Genomic DNA, 19,982 nt, shown 5'->3' with positions numbered 1-19,982 from the left:
GCAAACTGAGCCGGAGATCTTTTCTTGGCTTTAGGAGGCTTAGACTTGGTACTAGAAGACGAAGACGACTCCAAGGCCTCCTCAAAGGAGGGCTTGATCAGACCCTTCTAAATCAGTTTTTACGTTCCTGCAGTACCCTAGGGCTGAAAACATGACAAACTGCAGGACTCTTGTAAGTGAATAGCACCAAGACAATACACACAGAGTGCCCATCTGTTATGGACATTTTATAGCCACATTTTGTACACTTTAAAGCCGGAGGGCTTATGTTCCTTCAGTTCTTTTGACATGGTAAGCAAACCACACCACTCACACCGACTAAGACAAGGAAGGCAGGAAGACCAACAACCACTTAAAGGACAAGGAAACTAATTTAAATGCTTCCTAAGAGGGGTTCAACCAACAACACTAATACAGCACCAAACTACAAGGGGACACTGGACAGGACTAGGTCCTCTAACTTAAACAGGCCTAGCCCGCGAAAACAGTAGGGATACCACAAAACACTACACTCCCAAAAACTCACAAGCACTAGTCCGATACAAAGATAGCTATCAAAACAGATTTTGTGAAAAAAACAATAGACTGCTAAAATACTTAGAAGTATTTTAAAAAGGTACTTAGCCACAGCTAAGCGAGACCACATCCTAACTCTAAGAGCGGCAAACAAGATCTGTGGCTAGGGCGAGGTGCATCTTGGGATACCAGGTTAGCCCAGCCAATTAGAGACTTTTTGCTAGAAAAATTTGGCAGAGTCTAAGCAGATTCTCTGCTCCGACCCGGTAAGTAAAGAATGTAGGCGAGATAGGACCACATATCAGATTTTAGTTTTAGCTATTTGCTTCTTCTTGTACAACCTTTTACTTGCCTGGTTTTTATTATAGCTGCAAACTCAATCCAAGGTAGAGGCCTTCTGGGTAGGGACTTGGCTCAGGAGTTTTTGGTTGGTGCAAGCTGTTTTAACAAATGAGCCGGTTCCAAGACTTTCAACCAAGTCCCATATGTCAAGGATAATTAGAAGTTATGTACTCACCATAACGTTCCATCTGAGTAGGTGTATTCATTTGTCTGCAACCTGTGGGTTATGGATCCGATATCGGATCCGAACCGGCATAGTTTTCCAGCTATGGATCCAAGCTCTCAGCTCCTCCCCTCACCCATAATGCCCTGCTCTACCCTCATGACCTCAGATCGAGTTTGCCAAAGCAACAATACCCTCAAAAGGGTAACAAGTAATATGCAGGAAACTGAAAGGCCAGGGGGATAGGAGGGCGGGATGGTTGCAGACAAATGAATACACCTACTCAGATGGAACGTTATGGTGAGTACATAACTTCTAAATCTGAAGTAGGATATTCATTTGTCTGCAACCTGTGGGACAGAGTCCCCAGCTACCTGAATCTTGGGCGGCCATCATGGAAGGATATTCCGAGCACCGGAGCCAAAGGATGCTCTACCCTAGATGCAAGATCCAACTTATAGTGAGAAATAAATGTATGAGATGAAGCCCACGTGGCTGCTGCACAAATATCATCTAGAGGAATCCTAGCCTTGAAGGCTGCCGAGGTAGATACTGACCGGGTTGAATGGGCATGAACACCCTCCGGTGCGGGCCTTCCTGACGCTTGATAAGCCAATAAAATGCACTGTGAAATCCAGCGGGATAGAGAAACTTTGGAAATTGGCTTGCCCAAATTGAATTTTGCAAAGGAAATAAACAGCTGGTCGGATTGCCTATGACCAGCTGTCCTGTTGAGATAAAATCTTAGTTGCCTGTGAACATCTAGTGAGTGTAGCCTATATTCACCTTTGTTTTCATACTTAGGGAAGAAAACAGGGAGGTTAATGGATTGATTGATGTTTGCTTCAGAAGATTTTAGGAAGGAAGGACGGGTTGGTCCTGAGGGAGACACGTCCGGATAAAAACCAAGTAAGGAGGTTTAGCTGATAAAGCTTGAAGTTCAGAAACTCTCTTGGCTGATGTAATGGCTACCAAAAGGCTGTCTTGTAAGACAAGAATTTGAGATCCACTGTAGCCTGGCTCGAAAGGGGGCGGTCAAGGCCTGTAGGACCAAAGAAAGGTCCCAAGGAGGAACTGCTTGCTTTATAGGGGCCTGAGAAGGAAAGTACCCTTAAGAAAAGTTTTGCACAATTTGGCTGACATAAGAGGAAGAGACTCTTGACCAATGTGATAGTGAGAAATAGCCGCCAGTTGAACTTTGACTGTGGAACTGCTGGCACCATCATTAAAGAGAGAGGTTAGAAAATCAAGCACTACAGGGAGAGGAACCGTGAAGGGATCTAGGCCTTGCCGCTCCGCCCACACAGAGAAAGCGTTTCCATTTGCTTCGTAAACCTTCCTAGTGGAGGGTTTCAGAACCGCCACTAAAATAGCCTTTACCGGAGAAGAAATACCGAGTCCTTATCAAGAGTGGAACTGGAGCAGCCAAGCGGTCAGCTTCAGGTTGTCCAGGTTCGGAGGAGGAATGCAGGAAGGATGGGATATCAGATCCGAATGGGATCTAGAATCCAAGGAGTATACACCGATTGAGACCTTAGGAAGGGGAACCGGATCTGTCGAGGCCAGAATGGAGCAATGAGAATCATTCTGCAACCCACCCGAGAGGCTTTCTGAAGAACTTGCAGCATCAGAGGCAAGGGTGGATAGGCATACAGAAGACCGGGTGGCCAAGCATGCACCAGAGCGTCTCTTGGGGTACCTCCGGGAGGAGGTATTAGAGCGAAAAACGGTCGCACTTGGTGTTTGAGGGAGAAGCAAAAGATCGCATGAAGGGTTCCCCACCGTGCGAATATGCGTACAGCTACTTGACAATTGAGAGACCACTCGTAAGGTGTCAGAATGGTGCGACTGAGCTTGTCCGCTAGGATGTTGGACCGACCTGGAATGTGCATTGCTATGAGAAAGCGATTGGTGGAGGTTGCCCATTCCCAAACTCTCATGGCCTCTCGACAAAGAGGGTAAGACCTTGTTCCCCCTTGCTTGTTGATGTACCAGACAACAGACATATTGTCCGATTGAATCGCAATTGTTCCCAAGGGAAGAAAGTCCTGAAGTGCTAGCAACGCTAAGAGCACTGCTCTCATCTCTAGAACATTGATATGCAGTAAGGTCTCTGAATCGTTCCACGTGCCTTGGACTGTCCGCCCAAAGTGCCCCCACCCGAGGCGGAGGCGTCCGTGGTCACCGTGGCGAGAGGGGAGAAGCACAAAATGGGCCCTCGTGGAGATCCGGGGAGTGGAGCCACCACAAGAGGGACCGCTTGCAAGCCTTGCTGATCGCTATGGGATGATGCATGGGGAGAGCAAGGTATGACCACTGAACTAAGAGCGTCCACTGTAGAATGCATATGGAGCCTGGCAAGAGGAAGAAGTGCTATCGATGAAGCCATGGACCCTAGAGCCCTCAGGACCAACTCCGCTGGAACAGAACATGAATGGAGAATGGCCCGCACCTGGAGCTGCAGATTTAGAACTCTGTCCGCAGTGAGGAAGGCTCGTAAACTCCTTGTGTCTAGTCTGGCCCCTATGAAATCTAAGAGCTGAGTGGGTGCCAGGTTGGACTTGTTTGTATTTATTGTGATGCCCAGAAATGGAGCAAGATGGAGAAAGGAGTCTCGCCAAGAGAAGTAGATGCCTTGTTGGGGCGGTAAGGAGCCAGTCGTCCAGGTAGGGAAAGACCTGCACCCCTGAAGCCTCAGGTGGGCCGCTACCACTGCTAGTACTTTGGTAAACACCCTGGGGGCTGTGGTGAGACCAAAGGGAAGGACCCGAACTGGTAGTGACTGGCTCCCAGCCGAAGCGGAGAAACCTCCTGGGCGTCTGTCCATAAGGATGTGGTAGTAGCGTCCTTGAGATCTATCGAGCACATCCAGTGGCCTTCTCCCAGAAGGGGAGAATAGATTGTAGAGTGACCATTCGGAATTTTTCTTTGGGGACTGCCAGGTTCAAGAGAGAGAGGTCTAGGATTGGTCTTAGTTCCCCGTCTTTTTGGCACTAAAAGAACCTGGAGTAGAACCCTGATCCGATCTGGTCTGGGGACGGGCTGGATGGCTCTTTTCTCTAGCAGATGGCCAATTTCTGCAAAGCGGCCTCCCTTTGACCGGGTGGTACGTCTGGGAGGGACTGCAACTTTGGAAGGTGAAGGAAAGGAATGCGATATCCCTGGATATGATTTGGAGAACCCAGCGGTCCGATGTTATGGACTCCCATGCCGCTAGGTGCCCAGAACGTCCCCGACTGCCTCCAGAGTAGAGCAGTCGGGCAACCTCAGGGTTGCTGCGCGGGCCGTTCAGAGAAAGGTTCCCTGGACCCGAAGTTTCTGGGAGCCCTCTGCCTCTAGGGCGGCGTCCTCCCTGTCCTCCTCTGCCACGGAAGGACTGGTTGTCCGGAGCAGGCTGGGACTGCTGCGACTTCGGAACCACATCTTCTTCTGACCCTTTTGGTTCCTAGAATAGGGCCTCTGGGGTGCAGAGAAGCGGATTCCGACGGCAGACAGCGTCTTCCGTCCTTCTCGCTCTGGGTCAGCGTCTCGCGAACGGTCTTGCCAAACAGAGCAGAACCATCAAAGGGCGTTGCAAACGCCTTGAAGGGCTCAGAAAAATCGCAGTGGCGGAGCCAGGCCTGACGTCTAGTGACCAGTCCTGTCCGCAGCTCTAGCGCCCTCCGTAGCATGGGAGAGTAGCCGATAGAAGTATTTGTGACTGACCTAAGAGTGGCCATTTTGGTGGAGTGCAGAGCTCTGTCCTCCTCCGAAATGGACTCAGGGGATGCAGCGTACTCTTAATAAGGTCTCGCTGCATCCGAATAACATGTGCCAAATAGTTCAGCCCTTACCGAGAAGGTCGCCGAACTGAATATCCGCTTCCCCAAGCGGTCCATCATCGGAGACTCCTTGCTCGGTGGGTGGACTGAGGGACTCTCCTGAGCCAGTTCCCTCTTTGTGGCCGCCATCAACATCGCATCTACAGGAGGCCCCTTACTCCAATGGGTCCTGTCAGAAGGCGGGCTAAGGATTCTATCAGGTCTTTTGGGAATTGGCTCCACGGTGTCCGGTTCCTTCCACGCCCTGGTGGTAATAAGGTCCACCAGGGGGGGACACCCAAGAGGTAGACGGGCCCGTTTCGAATGCCCCCAAGAACACGGACTCGTCCGAGGAAGACTTGGGGGCAGACCACCCCTAATACGGAGCATTTCCATGATGTCTCCGAAGGAGACATCCTCGGGTGACCGTGGGGAGCCTTCCCTTCCTCCAAGTCCGTGTCTTCAGTGAGAGACTCAGGAGTCAATGTGCCTCCTCTTGCCGCGTATGCTTGCGAGGAGCCTCCTCTGGGGGCTGTCAGAGGAGTCCTCGCAGCAATTTGCTCCATGGGAGCAACTTGGGGCACAGAAGCGGGCTGTCCCAGGGGCCGGATGGTGGAAGCCTGGCCCAGTGCAGAGGGGGCGGACGAGCCGCAAGTGCCGGGGTCCGGAGACCCTCAACAGAGCCCTCTCCACTACATCAAAAGCGAAGGGAGCCGACCTCGACCAAAGGATCCGACAATCGGCTCCCCTCGGATCCGAAGAGTGGATCGAGCGGCGCCGCACTCGGATCCGCGAAGGACAGTGCGCTCCGACACAGACGGCGCCGAGGAGCACTGATCCCCGGATCGGCTCGGATCCAGGCTCCGAGATCGGGTCCGGCACTCGAGGCATGGTCGGATCCGGTACCAAGTACTATCGGCTCCGACCTCCCCGGCTCGCTGCTCGGCTCCAGTTGCTCCGAACCCGAAGCGGGTCGGAGAAGGAGCAATAGGCTTAAAAGGGTGTTGAGCTCCCCGGAGGAGGCAAACACTCCCATCTGCATCTGGGCCTGGATGAACCTTCTCATCATCCGGTCCAGATCAGCATCGAAAGGCTATGGGTAGATCTCGGCGAGGCTACCGAGGTAGGCCTGGAATGCCTCCTCGATAGCCTCGACGGAGATCGGGTCTCCTCCTCCTCAGGACCCGGTGAGAAGCACACAGGTGACCGGAGCCGAGAAGGAGGAGACCGCACCAAAGGAGCCGGGAGAAGCCGCTTGGCTGGCGGGGCGAAACAGAGGTCTCGGCCCGCCGCTTGTGCTTCTCCCTCCGGTCCTTTTAGATGCATCCCTCTCCTGTCCTGAAGCGGGAGTTTGAGTCCCAGGAGCAGGAGGGGTGCCACAGGGGAACAACTGCAGCAGGAGTCCCGAAGGAGCGGAGGTCGGAGCCGAGTCCGGCGGTAAAAGACCCGCCAAGACCAGCTTGGACCTCCGCTCCCTCAGTGCCCTGGGGTTGAACCCTGCACAAATGGAACAACCAGATGTGAGGTGTTCAACCCCAAGACACTTAACACACCGAGTGTGGCCATCAGCCGGTGAGAGCTTATGGCCACACTCGCAGCATTTAGAAAATATTGACTTAGGCTGATCAGCCATAGTCACCAAAGTTAACCTAAAGTTACAGAAAGTAACTGTAAAACAATAAAGAAGCACACAGGCCTCACACACACTCTACGCATCAGCGAGGGAGGGAATAAAATTTACTACAGAAAATTAAATTAAACTAAAAACAGTCAATAATAATAGGAAACCTACAACTTTCACACAAAAAAAGTTAAAGAAGGCAAAAATTCTCTATTTTTAAACAAGAAATATCCACTTAGCTGAGAGCTATGAAATCCACATCTAGTTACCAGCGCGGCAAACAAGATCTGGGGTCATGAGGGTAGAGCAGGGCATTATGGGTGAGGGGAGGAGCTGAGAGCTTGGATCCATAGCTGGAAAACTATGCCGGTTCGGATCCGATATCGGATCCATAACCCACAGGTTGCAGACAAATGAATATCCTACTTCAGATTAGAAGTTATGTTCTTACCATAACGTTCCATGTTAGTTGTCTTCTTCTCGCCTTCTTCTTGCTGGATGGGTTCGGAGCCGACCTCGGCTCTGACTCGGCCACTCTAAAAGCTCGAGAGTTGGTTCCAGCGGCTCGAGGCTCCCCTTATATCCCACAATGCTAGGCGAGAGTTACCTCAGATCTCGTTTGTAAGCTAACCCCAGCTTATAATAGTAACAGAATAACTATAACAGAGTCCACCTCTAACAACAGGGAGAAAGAAGGGTGACCTACATCCTGATTCAGGAAATATGCAAAGCAGCATATGCCCAAGTAAAGAGGTGGTAGAAAGAGAGGTCACAATCACAACTCCTCTAGGTCTGTCCAGGCCAGGGGGAAGGAGGGTGGGACGCAAGAAGAAGGCGAGAAGAAGACAACTAACATGGAACGTTATGGTAAGAACATAACTTCTATATGTTAAGTTGTCTATCTCGCCTTCATTCTTGCTGGATGGGACCACGTCCCTAGCACCTTGTCCCGGGTGGCCTAACGGAACACACTCCTGAGAACAGTGGACCCAAAGTTAGCTCCATGCCTAGAAGCTAAATCCAACTTATGAGAAATGAAAGTGTGAGGAGTAGCCCAAGTAGCCGCTGCACAAATGGTGTCAATAGGCAGTCTGTCTTGGAAGGCTATGGAAGTAGCCAAAGCTCTGGTGGAATGGGCCTTAGGTTTATTAGGCAGCTTTTGGTGTCTAATTTCATAAACAAGGGAAATCAGAGATATTAGCCATCTAGATAATGATACCTTTGAAACTGAAAGTCCCCTCCTGCCCTCTGCATAGGAGACAAACAGTTGGTCAGATTTTCTGAATTGTTTTGTTCTATCCAAATAGTACCTTAACTGACGATGAACATCTAGCCAGTGTAATTTTTGTTCGGACCTATTGGAATATTCTGGAAAAAACACAGGGAGGTCAATGCTTTGATTTAGATTAGACGTCGAGGCTACCTTAGGCATAAGGACGGGTTGGTTCGTAAGGATACCCTGTCCTTATGGAACAACAGATAAGGAGGTCGACAGCTGAGTGCATGAAGTTCAAACTCTTCTAGCTGAAGTAATAGCTACCAGAAAAGAGTTTTCCATGATAGCAATTTTAAAGAACAGGAAGCTGCAGGTTCGAAAGGGGGAAGAATCAAAGAAGTAAGAACTAAATTTAGGTCCCAAGGAGAAGGAGGGTTTCTTATAGGAGGTCTGAGAAGAAAAACTCCTTTCAAAAAGGCTTTGCAAAGCTTGTGGGACATTAAGGCAGACTCAGAAATACCCACATGAAAGTTAGAAATAGCTGCCAATTGAACTTTAAGAGTAGAAGGAGATGAACCTGCATGGAAGAGTTCAGCTAGAAAATCAAGGACTATTTGGATGGAAGCAGTGAAAGGATCTATGTCCCTTCCTTGAGCCCAATATGTGAAGCGTTTCCACTTACTCAAATAAATCTGGCGAGTGGAAGATTTATGGGAAGCTATCAAAATATCTCGAACGGAGTGAGATAATTGAGGAAGCCTGGCTAAGGTTGGAACCGGAGGAACCAAGCAGTGAGGTTCAGAGAGGGGAGGGAGCGATGAAACTGACCCGACTGGTGGATCAAAAGATCTGGAACTAGGTCCAGATGCCAAGGTCGCTCCAATAGAAATTGATGTAGAAAGGGGAACCACATCTGTCGAGGCCAGTAAGGAGCAATGAGGATCAACGAGGCCTTCTGAGCGATAGCTTTCTGTATCACTTGAAAGATTAGTGGGAAGGGAGGAAATGCATACAGAAGTCCCCGGGGCCAAACTTGGACTAGAGCGTCTCTGCTGGGTTGGCCTGGTAAAGGGAATAGAGTGAAAAAATCTCTGCACTTGCTGTTTTGGGGAGTAGCAAAAAGATCGCAGCAAGGCTGACCCCACTTGTGAAAAATTTCTCTCACCACAGAGTCTTTCAGAGACCACTCGTGAGGCATGAGGATAGCTCTGCTCAACTTGTCCGCGATTTGATTGGACTTCCCGGGGATGTGCGTTGCTATCAGAAACCGCTGAGAAGAAATCGTCCATTGCCACAATCTGAGTGCTTCTCGACACAGGGGGTAGGACCTGGTTCCGCCTTGTTTGTTGATGTACCACACTACAGACATATTGTCTGTCTGGATTGCAATCGTTCCTAAGGGAAGAGAGTCTTGAAGGGCTTGCAATGCTAAAAGCACTGCTCTCATCTCCAGAACATTTATATGCAAGTGGCATTCGTCTGGTTGCCATGTGCCCTGGACCGTCCTGCCCTGATAATGCCCCCACCCGATCAGGAGGCGTCCGTTGTCAGAGTAGCAACCGGAGGAACAAAGGGTCTTCCCAACAAGAACTGAGGGGAAGACATCCACCACATGAGATGATTTCTGCACGCCTGCGTGATCATAATGGTGTGGGACATTGGAAGTTGCTGGTATGACCATTGTGTAAAGAGCATCCATTGAAGGATTCGCATGTGGAATCTGGCTAATGGAAGCAGAGGTATGGCCGCCGCCATAATTCCCAACACTTTCAGAACTAACCTGGCTTTGATTCTGTTGTTGAAAAGGAGTGAGACCAGTTTGTGTATGTCTGTTATTCTCTGATCTGTTAGTCTCGCAGACATGTCTACTGTGTCTAGATTTGCGCCTATGAAGGTAATAGTACGACAAGGCGACAAAACAGACTTTTCGCAATTTATTGAAATGCCTAACTTTTGACAAATGCGAAAAGTGTAATCCCTGGCCATCAGAAGGAGATGCTTGGTGGGAGCTGTGAGGAGCCAGTCGTCCAAATATGGAAACACCTGGAATCCTTGTCGTCTCAGGTGAGAAGCTACCACTGCCATGCATTTGGTAAACACCGGGGCAGTGGTGAGACCAAAGGGCAGGGCCCTGAATTGAAAATGACTGGTTCCCATCCTGAAGCGGAGGAATCTTCTGGAGCGTCTGTTCATTTTTATGTGATAGTACGCATCCTGAAGGTCTATAGAGCACATCCAGTTTCCTTTTCCCAATAGGGGAAGGATGGACTGCAGCGTGACCATCCGAAATCTTGTTTTCTTGACTGATCTGTTCAAGATACTGAGATCCAAAATTGGTCTCCAGTCCCCTGTTTTCTTTGGAACTAAAAAGAACCTTGAGTAGATTCCGGATCCTTGTTGGTCTGCTGGAACTGGCTGAATTGCTCTTTTCGTAAGCAGCTTTGAAATTTCCAAAACCGCTAGATCCCTTTGAGCGGGTGGGACATCTGGAAGGGATTTTTTTGATTGGTTTGGAATGCGAAGAAAGGGAATAGAATAGCCTTCGGAAATGACGGACTGTACCCATTTGTCTTGAGTCAGGGATAGCCAGGCTTCTGGGTACAGTGACAATCTTCCCCTGACTGCCTCCGAAGGTGGGCAGTCGGGCAACACCTCAGGGATGCTGAAAGGGCTTATCAGAGAAAACTCGATTGCCCTGGTTCTCATGGAGCCCCTGCCTCGAGGGCGGCGTCTACCATTGTTATTCCCCTCTGCCTCTGGCGGGAAACCGACTCTGTGCGTCAGGCGAAGTCCCTTGAGATTGTTTGCGGAACCACATTTTCCCACTTTTCTGGCCTTTGGGGTAAGGCCTAGAAGGAGTAGAAAAACGGACTCCGATGGCAGAAAGAGTCTTGCCATCAGTCTCGCACCTAGTCGAGGTTTCTTTCACTTGAGGACCAAAGAGAGATGATCCATCGAACGGGGAATTAGTGAAAGACGTCTTGAAGGGGTCCGCAAAATTGCATAGCCGCATTCAGGCATGCCTACGTAAGGCCACACCTGTCCCTGCGGCCCTGCTCGCTCCATCAGCCGCATAAGAAAGGAGGCGCATGGAGGAGTTGGCTATGGAGTTCAGGGTAGCCAGCTGAGTGTTAATCTTATCTTGTAAACCCGCAGCTGTAGGGTCCTTCAACATGTCACTCGCTTCTTTGATCAAGTCCCTTTGAAGACGAGTAAAATGACACAGGTAGTTCAGCGAACGCATAGCAAATGTCGCTGACGAGAACATCCGCTTCCCGTACCTGTCCAAGGACCTAGATTACTTGTTAGGTGGATGGACAGGTACTGAAGGATCAGCTAGTTCCTTCTTAGTGGCAGCAGCAACCACCATAGCATCCACAGAAACCCCTTTTGTCAAGAAATGTTTGTCTGCTGGTGCCGTTATGAATTTGGAGGGTCTCCTGGGAGTGGGGTCCACTGAATCAGGAGCCGTCCATGCCTTTTTAGCTACCACCTGCATGAGGGGGTCAAAGGGGGGAGACACCCAGGAGGTGGAAGGACGAGAGCCAAACGCCTCAAGGTACACAGATTCAAGGGTTGAGGGCTGGCCAATTTCCCCTCTGTTTGAGGATTTCCAGAATGTCTGCAAAGGAGACATCTTCAGAAGGGGAACGGGGGGAACCCTCGGAATCCCCTAAATCTGTGTCAGATGTGATGGACTCAGGTGAGTCAATGTGTTTCCTCTTACACTTCCTCTTCCGAGGGGGCTCCTCTGCCAAATCTGGAGAGGCCTCGGAAGAGGATGAGATCCCCACGGGGGGTTCCTGAGGAGCTGGCTCTCTGCGGTCCGGGATGAGGGAGTGAGTCGACTTGACCTGAGGCACCGTAGAGGGAGGGGCGGACGGAGCCGACTGTGGAGTAGAGCCAGGCTCTAACACTCCGCATGACCTCGAACGCACCCCTGTCAGGCACAGCCAGAGGTCCCCGCTCCGAGAAGCTGAGAACCTCCCTCGGCACCGACAGTGATGGCTCCGAGGCCGATGTCGGAGCCGAACTCACCAGCGCCGAAGCTCCGAGAGGAGCGGGGTCGGACAAGGGTCTGATGCCACTCACCCCCTCGGAGCCGACGAGGGAAGTCCGGCGCCGAGATTCCTCGAAAGAAGAAATCGGAGCCGGCGACGGAGCCGAAGACATCTGTATCGGCTCAGACGCTCCCACAGTTTCGGTTCCGACACGCCCCGGCTCCGAGCTCAAGGGAGTCGGAGGAGGAACATATTGATGGACAGGAACAGGCATCGACTGATGAGTCGGGCTCTGAAGCATTTGGGCCAGTGCCTCGGACTTAAGAAGTCGACTCACTACCCTCTGAAGGTCATGATCCGACAGCCTCGATGACCTAGAGGAGTGAGATTTATGGCTCCGTTCAGACAGCAGAGGCGATGCTGGAGCCGAATGAACGGAGCCAAGAGATGGTGACCTAGATCTCTTCCTAGATGTCGGCTCCGAAGGTCTGGTCGGAGCCGACAAGGGGATTTCTAATACCTCGGCTCCAGCCGGATCAGAGGGAACCACAGAAGCTGTAGACTCATCGGCTCCAGCCGGAGCCGATGCAGACGCAGGTTTAGAAGCCTTAGGTCTCAGCTCAGTAGCTGGAGCCGAGGACCTAGAAGCCTTGGAGGGCTTCCCAGAGACAGAAAGGGAATCCTCAGGCTTAAGTAGACCCCTTAGGATCAACTTGTTCTTTCTTTCCTGCAGGACCCTGGGACTGAAGCCGTGGCATACAGCACAGGAGTCCTGCAGGTGCAAAGGCCCCAGGCAGTAGACACAAGAAGTGTGACCGTCTGTCAGAGACATTTTCTGACAGCACGCATCACACTTCTTGAAGCCTGAGACCTTTGTGTCTTTAGACATCCTAGAACAAGAAAGTGTAACCACACACACTCAGACACACTGATTACACTTATCTTATTTTAAAACTCAAAAATAAAACAATTAACTAAGTTTTAATTAAGAGCAACACACACACACCACTAGGGAATGGGGGAAGGCCTGAAGGGCCGAGGGAGAACTTTTAAGTTCTTGTGGGAAAGAAACGGGATTTTAAGAAAAAAAGGGTAGAAATCCACTAAACTAAGGGAAAAAGTAGTTAAACTTAAAAATATAAGGGTTAAGTATCCTAACTTTACTGAAAATACACTTACCAAGAAGCCGGTAGAAAACCAACACCTCGATCGCTGTAGCGGCAAACGAGATCTGAGGTAACTCTCGCCTAGCATTGTGGGATATAAGGGGAGCCTCGAGCCGGTGGAACCAACTCTCGAGCTTTTAGAGTGGCCGAGTCGGAGCCGAGGTCAGCTCCGAACCCATCCAGCAAGAATGAAGGCGAGATAGACAACTTAACATCCTAGGATTATAGAGAAACCGGATAGGCACAAAGGAACCCTTCAAAAGACATGGCATTCTCTTTTCAAGCCAGTGGACTATCTCTGGAACATAACTGAGAAAGTTCTGTTTAGAGGGGAAAGTGAAGTACCCTACTGATGGACAATGTCCAGAAACGTTCTGAGGCATCCACTCGCGAGAAAGTGTCCTGGGACCTACTCAGCTTGTAACCCATATTTTGCTCTGAAGGAATGTAAACTGCCAGAAATACCAAATAAAGGGTTGCACCCCCAAGCTTATATCCATGGGCTTAAAATTCAATTCACAGCAGATGCCCCTAGACCTTCACAGGACAGAAAAGACTGCAAATGCAAAACATATGCTTTGCCTGCAAAACTGCCATGTTCATGGCCACTTGCATCATAAAAGCTATTTAACCTACCTTACCTTAAATTTGGGGGGGGGGGCAGACTACTACAAAATCCTTTTGGGGGGCAATTCAAGCTCCAAGGTACCCTACACTTAAGTAGGAACCAGACATTACCTTACCTTCAAAGCTAGAAAAACTGAAGACCAACACCGAGATGGTCTCCAAGCACATTTACCTTCCCTGCATTACTAGAAATGCAAAAGCGCACACAACAGCTTTGTGCATACTCTGTTCATCCCACAAAGTCCAGAAAGAGTGGGAGTCCCATGCTACCTTCCTACAACCTTAATATCTTTGGCTCCAGAACTCAGAGAACCTGCTGGAGATGCCCAACTCATTACTGAAGCTTGTGCATTAAAGTGCATTTAGTGTGATACTGACAAATAGGAAAGAACCATACTCAGACTAGTAGAAACTTACCTGCGTACAGCAAAATGGTGCAACTTATCTGGGATAGGCATAACAACTTTGTAAGACACTGTCTAGTGCAAACCCATCATTTTTAAATGCTAATGAACTGAAAACAGTTATGAACCTTAACAGAGCATCTGGCACAGGCCATCTAGTGCAAGACTTTAGAGTGAACACAGCTTTTAACAAAAACAGCCAACCATATAATTGTTCTCACTATATTATGGATCTAATGCAACAAACCAACTTTATTGGATGCAGATATTGTGAAGCCATTTAACTAAAAGCATGTCTAGCAAAATGCAACATTTTCTAGCACGCAATATACAAATGCTTCAATATCAACTTACCATTTGTACAAAAAATATTCTAGAACCACAGTTAAAAAAAAAAACATTTGAGTAACAGCCACTCAAATATTCTGAAGTGGTATGAATTACTGTTCTTAATCCCTACACTTAACAGTAATTTGTACAATTTGAACTGCAATGAACTGAAAAACTTACTAAATCTAATATGAAGCAAAACAGCAGTCACAAACTTAAGTATGCAGGTTTTAAAGGCTTCAAAGCAATCAATTTCAATTAGCCTTTTGTTCAACAGTAAACACTTACAGATTTAATGAATTTTTCAGTTAGTGGGCAGGCTGAACCAAAACTCTTTGCCTGCAGTGTCATGTTTTCTTTAGTTTGGGAATCAAAGGTTGGATTTTCAATAAGGCAGTTCACAAACAACCACAAGTGGTTTTTCACCTAGATGCATAAAAATAAAACAAGTCAGAACATGCTACTCTACATAGTTAAATTTACTATGCAAAACATTCACACCACAAAGCCCTCCATTTCCCATGCTTCCATAATCCAAGTGGAATGAACTTCTGTAAATCACTTTTAGAATGGAACTACCATCATACTAATCAGAGTACTTCATAGCAAAATATTCTAAACTAAACCCACAAAGGACTAAAAACTAGACAATTATTCTTAAACCTAGCATAATCCAAGTATTAAAAGCAAAACTATCAAACTGCAACAAAAAACTCAGTCGCATTGCCAAAAACGTGCAACAAACTTAGCTCTACACCTACACAGCTGATGTTATCCTGTACCAGTAAGTAAATTTTTACGAGCACATTCACATACAAAACAGGGACACACAAAAGTAGACTGCCCAGACAGACTAAACTGATTAAATTGTTTCACTGTGTTTATCCCAATCTTTGAAAGGCAGGATGTTCTACAATCTTTTACCTACCAATACTGCCAATACAAGTAATTCTCCTGTTTATGCTTGCAAATGTCAATGGAAATGCACAGCATTTGTGATAAGAGTAAAGTCATGCTCTGAATGTGTACACAACAGATATACCAATATTTATTGGCAGACAAGTAAATGCAGCAGCAACCTCCTAAGAGATTACAATGCTAGCAGAATGGGTAAAAAAAAGTGTGCGTAGAGTTGAGCCACGTTTGAGTCAATATACTCCCTTCAACAATGAGAAATTAAAATTTGTGCACAAGACTACTAACGTAATGTACTAAACACTTGATTTGCGCTGTCTGCTTCAGTCCTCAACTGATGGGTTATCAAATCCCTAAGGATCAGATGTCGGCAGGTTTTAGACATTTGTATCCATGACTCAAGCTCCTCAAACTCAAAACCTCAGATAGTTGGCCTGCTTAACAGCAAAATCCCTTGTTAAAAAAGCGGACATGAGCATAGGTAAAACACAGTAAGTGGATGTAATTAAGATAATGCTCAAGCAAAGTCCAGAGCACTTCACCAGGAGCCCTAGAACAATGACAATCTGGCATGGGGATACAAGGAGGGAATGTTGAGAATAAACAAAGAAAACCTAGATAAAGTTACTAACTTTCAGATCGCTTTAGTCAGTCCTTAAATGATGGGACAGAATCCCCAAGCTACCTAAAAACCCTAAGTTGTCTCATGGAAAGATATTCCAGAAGATTGTGAAACTAAGACAGGCCCTCTACCTGGACAGCAAAACCAGCCTGTAATGGGATATGAATGCATGTACAGTGGGCCAAGTGGCTACAGCACAGATGTCGAACTCTGGAAAAGGAAGTGGTAGAAGTGGTAACCACTCTAGTAGAATGAGCTTTAGGACTGCAAGGCAATAACCCTTCTTTGTAGATGAAAGACATGCTCATAACCACCCGGAAAAGGTCACCTTAGATGCACCACTTCCCAACCCAAGATGTTAGTACGATAATTTGCATTTATTGGATAGCTGTGCATTAGAATTTAAAGTATACTTCCTTCCCTTTGAAGTTCAGAAAAAACGGGGAATTTAAAAGTCTGGATCAATGTAGATTCAGAAGCCACCTTATGAAGGAAGTAAAGAGTTACTTTGAACCAACCCCTAATTATTTTGGAAAAAATGTCCTACATAAAAAACCTTGCATCTCTGGAGGTAACTGCTACCAGAAAGTGTTCAGCTTAGCAAGAGCAGCAGGTTCAAAGAGGTGTGGTCGAAGCTGAAGAAAGAAAGTAACATACAAAAGTGGAACAGGGTCCTTGCATGGAGGGTTTAGAAAAGTGCTCTAAAGCTTTTAAGTTCAAAGCAGCAACAGAAGTATGGTCCACTCACACAAAGTTTGAGATAACAGCCATCTGAACCTTTACAGTAGAATAGTTAGCACCTTCTTGAAACAGACCAACTAAAAAATCCAAAATAGAAAAAGGGCTGTAAAGGGAATCTTGTCCCCGTTTGAAACCAAAGAATCTTGTCCCTGTTGGAAACCAAAGAATCTTGTCCCTGTTGGAATCCTTTCTAGGTTGACAGGATGTTGGAATATGAACACAGGAAGAAAGCCTAGGTTGACAGGATGTTGGAATATGAACACAGGAAGAAAGCCTAGACTGGCCATCATTGGAACTAGAAAAAAACAAGCAACTAATTTCAAGGCTGCTATATATGGGTGAGGCATGCTGGGTAGATGAGAAATTCGGTCTGGAAGAGGTCATACTGCAAAAAGAGGGTGCATCAATCAAGGCCAAATAAAAAGGAAACCATATCTACCGAAAACCAAAATGGTACGAAGATTACCCTCAACTTGCACTACATGGCTTTCTGAAGAAATCTGTTTAAGTGGAGTAGCAGAGTATATAGGAGACTCAATGCGGCCTACAGCATTCCTATGGCTACTTCCTTGGGGATCAGAGCGCAGTGGTGGCTAAAGACAGTTAAACAGGGACTCACCATGGCTTGCCCCAGTAGTTGATTGGAGCAGCTGCAGCTTGAAAGATTATACGAGGCAGGAAGAAAGGATCTGCTGAGCTTCAACATAGGCTTTACCAAGGATGTACACCAACCAGAAAGCACTAGGAACACATCACCCACTACAAAACCCTCATGGCTTTGACATAATGGGTGTAAGCATGTTCCTCCATTTGACGAGCATATCCAATAAAAATCAGAGCCACAGCGAGTACTGAAAACTGTGCAATGCAAGGACCGCCCTCTCCAAGATATTGATGTGAACACTGACATTTGAGGTCCACATGCCTTGGACGCTCTCAAAATGCCTCCCCACACCAGTAGGGATGTGCTTGCAGTCACTGTGCCCAACTGGTACAGATGAATAAAGGGAAACCCAAAGAAACTAGAGACAGCCCAACCACAACTGAACATGTGATCTGCATATTAGAGAGCTGGAGAAATACACTAATTGGGGAAAAAACATTGAAATGAGTTTCCACCATAGAAGCTGGTAACATAGTTGCAGACACCGCTATGGATCGTAGGACATGCAGGATGCACCTGTATGTTCTAGTGGGATAGAACTTCTGAGGCTTGTTTCCTCGAGTGTCAATTTTACTCCAAGAGTCTGGATATAGGTGCATCTGTACAAATTCCATCATTAGAGTGTTAATTTGGACTTCCCCATGTTTATAGGTATTCCTAGTTGGTTGCAAAGCTGGTAAAGGGTACATCTCGATTGGACTAAGATTATTGGTGGGAGCATCCACAGATGCGAACACAGATCCCTTGCAGTTAGATGAGCCAATACCACTGCTATGCATTTGGAAAATATGGGTGGGGTGGGGGGTGTAGTCTGATCAAAAAGCAGCTCCCTGAACTAAAAAGGAGAGTCTCCCAGCTGAAAGTGAAGAACCTTTTGCACTGTATGGCTACATTTCAAAGTGATAGTGCCTTTCTTGAATGCCCATCAAGCACAACCAGTCCCCTTCCCCAAAAGGCAGACTAAACCATGACCATCTGGAATTTAATACAGTTCACATAAAGGTCCAGGTGGCATTGGTCAAAGACTAGCATGAGTTCCCAGTCTCTTTGTAACTAGACACTGGATCCTCTGATGACCTGCTGCAACTTCCTGGAGGACTCCTTTGTCTAGCAACTTTGCATGTCCCACTCCAGCAAAGGCAGGCAACAGTACAAGATATCAAAGGCTTTGAACTGTGAGGTAGGGAAAGGTAATGTAACCTTTGGTTATGCTCAAGACCCACATATCTTGGCTGAGTGCCCAGGCCATGAGGGAGAGAAACAACTGCCCAAAATGCCTCTAAAATGCCACAGTTGAGCAACCCTTTTAAAACACTGGAAACCATCTATGCAAGGGGCATTGAATAATTTGGTTTTGCGGACCACCTCTACTTTGAAGGGAAATCCATAGTTAACCCCCCACCCCTGATCCCTTGGGGGTCCTTCACCAAAACCACCACTTCATCAAAATCTTTATCTTCAAAGAGACTAAGAGAGGGGGGGGGAGGGGGGGACAAGTTCAAGTTCCTTTGTGTGTGCACTTCCTGACCTTCCCACCACAAGAAACCACAAAGTAGATAGTCTTGAAGCCTTTGAGAGCTGGATGTCCAGTAGCAACCAAAGGAGGAAATGAAGAAGTCAACGGGGTTGGGATAATTCAGAACCTGGCAGTGAAATCTGCTTTCTAGATAGAGCCCTTTCAAATGCCACAAACGTCTAAGCAGAAACTGGTCCCAACAGCAGTCCCTGTGGGATCCAAACACCATGACAAAAGGCACTTCAGAAAGCCAGTGTCTGTCGTGTGATCCAAGACCAGATACTGTTGGAATACACAAAGTAAGATATGCTCTCCAAGACAGATACCAAACTTTCAACTCTGACACGTAGTCCCCCAGGAAACTGATCCAATTAAAGCCGGATGAGAGGGTCAGATCTGTGAAGCATAATTTTACGAGGTACAATTGCAACTTCCAATGGCAGAAGGGTTCGGGAAGGAACCAGACCCAATTTGGGTCTTCAAATATTTCCTTAGACACCTTAACTGCAACAGCCTTGGGGGAAAAAGCCAATGACTGCCTAGGAACCCAATGAAAGAACCTCACTTGGAGGGATTCAGAGCAAAAGGACTGGTGCCAGCAAGAACCTGGAGTCTACAAAGGAGTTGACAACTGGATCCCAAAAGGTTCTGGTAAGAGTGATCCAAAAGTTTAGGAACCAGACCCAAAGTGTTGGGTGAATCAAAGGTTTTTTCAGAGAAGCACCTCAGACTTCTTTGGAAAATTAATTCCCTGTGGCTCGTCTACCATGTTCTATCCCCCACAGGATTTCCTACCAGGAGAGAAAAGAATGGTTGAGACACGAAGACCAAATAGTCTAGCAATAGCACTAGCCCCAAAGGCTAGGTGTGAAAGTCATTATCTAGGAGAGAAGACCCCAAAACAATAAATGCACAAAGTATGCATCCTGAAGAGAAATCATGTAACCAAGAAAGATGCATTTTTTTAAACCTCAAGGCCTCGCCAAATGTCAGGCACCAGAAGGAAAACAAGCTATTTACACAAACAGGAAAGCCAAAGTTTCAAATCCTATACAAGTACTCAAATATCTAGTGAACATTATATGAAAATCTAGCCAAACAATTCTCACTTATCAGGCCAAATACAAGAAGGAAAGCAGCACCAAGGTAAGAACCACATTATAAGCATTCAAATAACAAACAAGACCTGAGATATGGACCTGGCAGTGAGGAATTACAGCTAGGACACAGACGCTTTGATCCAAATGTCTAAAAGCCGTCAGCGTTGATCTGAATCTGATAATCCAGCAATTGAAGAAACTGAAGAGTTTTATTCCAAGACACTACAGCATAACGAAA

At 47.3% G+C, this 19,982-nt stretch overlaps 1 protein-coding gene across 2 annotated transcripts in view; it reads right to left on the bottom strand.

Annotated features, from left to right (window-relative positions):
• Positions 1–19,982, bottom strand: part of LOC122787663 (DNA topoisomerase 2-alpha-like) — a 1,447,528-nt gene that overhangs the window by 1,172,274 nt on the left and 255,272 nt on the right. For both annotated transcript variants that reach the window (XM_044054499.1, XM_044054498.1), the window contains exon 10: positions 14,475–14,612. In XM_044054499.1, the coding sequence (XP_043910434.1) occupies positions 14,475–14,612 (138 nt within the window). The remainder of the gene's footprint in view (positions 1–14,474; positions 14,613–19,982) is intronic.

Source organism: Protopterus annectens, chromosome 13.part0, assembly GCF_019279795.1.
Source record: "Protopterus annectens isolate FY-2018-M chromosome 13.part0, PAN1.0, whole genome shotgun sequence".
Lineage (NCBI taxonomy): Eukaryota > Metazoa > Chordata > Ceratodontiformes > Protopteridae > Protopterus > Protopterus annectens.
This window is presented reverse-complemented; position numbering and strand designations above follow the sequence as displayed.